The 6,072-nt window shown below is 42.3% G+C and overlaps 1 protein-coding gene across 1 annotated transcript; it reads left to right on the forward strand.

The window, feature by feature from the left end:
- Positions 1–1,426: 1,426 nt before the first annotated feature.
- Positions 1,427–2,275, forward strand: LOC116015733. Its single transcript, XM_031255905.1, has one exon. The coding sequence runs from the start codon at positions 1,427–1,429 to the stop codon at positions 2,273–2,275; it is 849 nt and encodes a 282-aa protein (XP_031111765.1).
- The last annotated feature ends 3,797 nt before the right edge of the window (positions 2,276–6,072 follow it).

Consider the following 6,072-nt stretch of genomic DNA (forward strand, 5'->3'; position numbering starts at 1 on the left):
AGGAAAAATGATGAGTGGGAAAGATTAGAAGTTTTACAGCAGAAAAACTTATGATTTTCAATATCTATTTGTATTCTCAAATGATTTTTGTCCTATTACATGGGAAAATTTCTTGGTAAGAAAGAATAATGTTTTTAACATCTTGGTTTTCAAAACCTTTATTTAGTTTCGTGAAACCAATGGATTCCTTGCTTAGCCGTTGTGCTAACTACACTTCAATGTGTTGTTTTCAGATGGAGTCCAGCGTTAGTTCTTGCAGCCCGACGAACTCCCCTAGTTCGTCGGAAGATGTGGGTCGTGGCATAGACTACGACGTTTTAAAGCAGCAGATGAGTGGTGCCGACCCTTATGCCCCCGGCTATGCTCCTACAGCTCCCAATGACTCACTGGCAGTAGATAGTTTTCTTCCTATTCCTGAGGGTCCTGATGTACAAGCCACTTTTGGTTTTTACCCCATCCAGGTGCTAGTGGGAAGTAATCCCCTAGAGTTTATAGTTTATTACCCTTACCCGTGGGACCCGAGTCCTCGCGAGTATTGGGAGGAGTGGTCTATGGTCATGGTCACTTCTCGTTTCCTAGACCATATCACATGGTTCGAAGGGGAATGGCACCTGGTCTGGGGTGAGTTTACGGGTCCGGCGTATCGCCAGATTGAGTAAGAAGGATACTCGGAAGGTCCGTAGGGGTTTATTCCTTTTTGTGTAAATGTTTTGTAGCCAGGGAAGTGACTAATCCTAAACTTATGTTTTGGCCCGTTGGGCAAAAACCTCGGTACATACTCTGTAAATATTTATATATATATATGTATGTATATTATCTCAAAATGAGTAGTTGTGTTTGTTGAATGAAGTTTCTGTTAGCCTGTGCACCTGTCGCGGGGTCTGTCAAGGGGATGATAGAGCTCGTTTTGGGTGTGGCGGTAGCACCTTGGGTTGTACGGCAAGCCGGACTCCTCAGGATGTACGGTAAGTCGACCCATTGTGTTACAAAGTGGTATCAGAGACTAGGTAGTGTCATAACCTAGGTTGCGCCAGAGCCTTAGTTTGAGTCAGCCTAAGTTGTTAAGACTGCCTAAGTCGCTATTTCAGCTAATTTTAAGTATGAGCTTTTGGAGCAGAGCAGGAGACCAGGCGGCATAAAAAGGGGGTACCTCATCTGTACTTTACAGAATCTCTTGATTCTGGTTGATTGAATGATTTGATATGTATTTGTGATTGTTTGCATGTGCTAATCATTGCTTATGATTATTGCAAGTAGGGTTGATAACATACTGCATGACTAACTGCTATGCTAAATGAAGCATCTGTTTGAAATAGGGGGAGTTGCCCTATAAGACTTAAGTAGTTACTAGGCTAACTGCTTAGCTAGTTAACTTCTTAAGAACTCTTGTCCTTTGGACACTAACTTGTAACTGTCGTTTAGTGAAATGCCTCCCAGACGAAACGTACCTGCTGGGGATAGCAGTGATGTCTCGGCGATGGACCGTATGGCCATGGCAATGGAACAGATAGCTGAGTTCATGATGGCTCAACAAGTTCATAATCAAGCCCAAGTGCAACCACGGGTCGATGTTACTAAAGCCATAGCAACTAGACAACCACCGTTTTATGCTGGGGAAGAAGACCCGGTGATCCTTGAAGAATGGATCAGAACATTTGATAAACTGCTAAACGCTGTGAATTGTCCTGAGGTACAGCGAGTGTCTTCTGCAGTATACTACCTGACTAAAGCTGCGGATAACTGGTGGGCAACGGTTGGACCTGACCTTCTGCAAGACCCAGGATTTGGCTGGGAAGAGTTCAAGACTAAATTAAGAGGTCAGTTCTACACTGAACGAATTAAGGGCATCAAGTGTGAAGAATTTTTGCGACTGAAACAACAAGGAACAACGGTGCAAGATTATCATGACAAGTATGTTGAGTTGATGAGATTTGCTCAGGACATCGTACCTGACGAGGCAAGCAAGGCGAGGAGATTTGTAAGAGGATTAGATTGGGGAGTGAGAAGTGCAATCGCACCATTTATGTGCTCTACTCTCAGGGAAGCATATAACAGAGCGTCCGATCATTACCAGGTGTATCTTGACCAGCAAGCAGTCTATGGTCGGAGCAAAAGGAAAGCTGAGGATAGACGAGGAAAATCTCAGTGGGAAAGTAAGAGGCTTAACCAAGGAGGAATTAACTCAAGGCAAGGAGAGAGGAAGGGAGGAATAACTCCAAGGAAACAATATGATTGCTTGAAATGCGGAAGAAATCATCCAGGAGAAACTTGTTAGGGAGTGAAGATCATATGTTACAAGTGTGGCCTCCCGGGACACAAAGCTTATGAATCCCCAACCAGGGTAGAAGATTATCAGAACCGCTCTCAGAATGCAAACCAAAGGAGAGGATCTACTGAGACTAACGGCCAGAAACCCACGGTAACAGGAAATCGGGGGGTTAACTCTCAGCAAGTCAACCGAGGAAGATCGTCAAATGCCACTTCAGGTTCCAACAATAAAGGGAAGGCACCTATGGGAGAGAACAGCACAGGGAACCAGGGCAGAATCTACGTCGTCAATAGCGCTCAGGCTTAGGCTAGTGACGTCGTATCTGGTACATTTCCTATTAACTCAATACTTGGGTTGGTATTATTTGATACGGGGGCTACCAATTCGTTTATATCCTCTACATTTGCGGATAAATTGAAGTTAAGGTCTACTGTCAAACTAGACTTGAATGTGAAAACTGCCTCTGGGATAGTAGTAGCCTGTAAGGAAGGATATGACAATGTTTCAATAGAAATAGCGGGATTCAACTGTCCTGGAAACGTTATTCGTTTTGAATTAGAAGGCATTGACGTGGTGCTTGGGATGGATTGGCTGAATAAGTATAAGGCTCAAATAAGGTGTGATGAGCGAAAGGTTGTCCTACGAGGACCGAAGGGAAAGAAGATATCTTATCGAGGAAAAAGTACGTTCACAAGGGGTGTGAAGTGTACCTCTGCTTCGTGCAAGACACCGAGATAGAAGCACATGAGATCAATCAAATCCCAGTGGTGAGTGAATTTCCCGATGTGTTTCCGGATGACCTCACGGGAATGCCGCCAGAGAGGGAAGTAGAGTTTACTATCGAACTCATACCAGGAACTTCGCCTATCTCTAAAGCACCTTATCGAATGGCACCCAAGGAAATGGAGGAGTTGAAGGTACAATTGGCAGAACTATTGGAAAAAGGATTTATCCGGCCAAGCGTATCACCTTGGGGCGCGCCGGTGTTGTTCGTAAGAAAGAAAGATGGAGGCCTGAGGCTGTGTATCGATTACAGGGAGCTTAATCGCGTCACAGTGAATAATCGGTACCCACTGCCCAGGATCGACGATCTATTTGATCAGCTAAGGGGAGCTGGTGTATTTTCAAAGATTGATCTACGGTCAGGGTATCATCAGATACGAGTCTCAGAACGGGATATTTCTAAAATAGCGTTCCGGACTAGGTACGGGCATTATGAATTCACGGTCATGCCATTTGGAGTGACTAATGCTCCAGGAATTTTTATGGACTTGATGAACCGAACTTTTCTTCCTTACTTGGATGAGTTCGTCGTTGTTTTCATAGACGATATTCTGGTTTACTCTAAGACACCGGAGGAGCACGACGCACACCTTAGAACAGTGTTGCAGATATTGAGAGAGCGGAAACTTTTTGCAAAGTTGTCCAAATGTGAATTCTGGAAGAAGGAAGTAGCATTCCTTGGGCACATAATCACCAAGGAAGGGATAGCGGTGGACCCAACCAAGATATTAGCCGTAACTGAGTGGGAAGCACCCAAATCAGTTACTGAAGTTCGGAGTTTCTTGGGTTTGGCAGGTTATTATAGAAGATTTGTCCAGGACTTCTCGAAAATAGCCAGGCCATTAACAAATCTACTCAAGAAAACTACCAAATACAGTTGGAACGAAGAATGTGAGCAGGCATTCCAGGAACTTAAGAAAAGGTTAACAACTGCCCCAGTGCTAACCTTACCTGTTGGAACAGATGGCTATGAACTGTACACAGATGCATCTCACAAGGGACTTGGATGTGTCTTAATGCAAAAGGGAAAAGTAATAGCCTACGCATCTCGTCAATTGAAACCACATGAGGCTAATTACCCAACTCATGATCTAGAGTTAGCAGCTGTGGTGTTTGCCCTTAAGATCTGGCGACATTACCTTTATGGAGTCACTTGCAAAATTTTCACAGATCACAAGAGTTTAAGGTACATTTTTACTCAGAGAGACCTTAATCTAAGACAAAGAAGATGGTTAGAATTGATTAAGGACTATGATCTGGAGATCCAATACCAAGAGGGCAAAGCAAACAAAGTAGCTGACGCCTTGAGTCGAAAATCAAACCATGCTCTTTGGGTATTACCCGAACAATTGTGCAAGGACTTTCAGAAGCTTAATTTGGAAATAAAAATGTGTGGTCAAGTGGAACAAGAGATGAGATTGTGTTACCTATCGACCACTCCAACTCTATTTGAAGAGATAAAGCAGGCACAAGGAGAGGATGATTGGGTAAAGGGTATAAAGGAAAAGATGATTGATGGAAAATATGGTCTGTTTGAATTGCACCAGGATGGGAGTGTAAGATTCCAAGGTAGGTGGGTGATACCTACAGGTTGTAAGAAAATAATGGACCTACTGAAGAGAGAATGTCACTATACACCTGTAACACCCCGAAAATTCGTTCAAGCCTTACTACCGATAATTAATTCCTTGGGTAATTTAATTAATTCCAATTGGGCTAATTCTTTCAATTTGATATATATATATGTATATTCCTTGAGCCTAATTTAATTATTCTAATCAAGAGCCCAACTAATTGAATTTATTCTTGTAAGGGATTTTATTCAATTTGGATCCTTACAATCTTTGCAATTAAATATTCCTACAAGCCCAATTTATTGATCATATATTATATAATATATATTTAATGTTCCTAAGACATTTTATGGGCTTCCTTATTCTAATTCTTATAATTAATTGTAAGGGGTGAATTCATTTAGCCCAACTTACTAGTCTTGGACATATATTTAATTCTTGTAAGCCATTATAATATGTACTTAAGCCCATCTCATATTAAAGTCTTACACCCTAAATATTGTATGTATTCTTAGTATATATATTTGATGATCAAAATACCCTAAAAGCTTTCACTCCTCTTCCTCCCTCCCTACACTCTCACGCCATTTTCACCATTCTTGCATCCAAAAATTGATCTCCATTTCCCTACAAGTTTTCAAGTAAAGGTTGCTCTTTTATGCTTGTCTAGGAGTGGGTAAGTGCATCTAGCCTAGAATCTCCTTTGTATTTTGTGGTTTGGTTAGTCTTTTTGCATATTCTTATAAATGTTCTTTTGGGGTTCTTTGGGTAAAAGATGATCATCAAGAAGGTGGGGCTTTGTGAGCTTGCTTGAGGCTTGTTGGATTAGGAAAAAGCTCTTTGAGGTAACCACTATGTCCATCAAAACTATTTTTATTCAGTCCTATTCTATATGATGTTCTTGGTGTTGGAAATCCTGAAAATTCTTTGTGATTAGCCTATTTTGTTGGATCTATTTGTTGGATTTCATCTTGATCTTTTGATTAGTGTTGTATGATCATTGATGGTTTGGATTTCCATGTCTTTGGCCTCTAAATTGGATGAAATGTTGGTGTATTGGGTCTGGTTTTGCTCTCTGGAAATACCTCTTTCGTGTCTGCTGTTGATGTTCTGGAACTGGGGTTGGAGTTGACCTTGCGAAGGTCCTCGGCGGCACAATGTAACCCGCCGAGGAGTTCCGCAAGGCCAAGGCGGTTGGGTTGAACGGAGAGTGGTGTTCCGTTGAGGCAGTCCGCCTCCTTCCTGCGGAGGAGTGCGGCGGAAGACGGTGTTCCGTCAGTGTGTTCCGCAAGTTCTCTGGGAATCTGCTCCCAGAGGCTGCTTTGTGATGTTGTTGTCTGTTGTTTCTCCTTTGTTTCTGATTATTGTTGGATTGTTTTGTGGAGTATTTTACCATGTCTTTGGAGTATTTATCCATGCCTTTTGTTGGGTAATACCTTGTCTTGG

Source organism: Ipomoea triloba, chromosome 4, assembly GCF_003576645.1.
Source record: "Ipomoea triloba cultivar NCNSP0323 chromosome 4, ASM357664v1".
Classification (NCBI taxonomy): domain Eukaryota; kingdom Viridiplantae; phylum Streptophyta; class Magnoliopsida; order Solanales; family Convolvulaceae; genus Ipomoea; species Ipomoea triloba.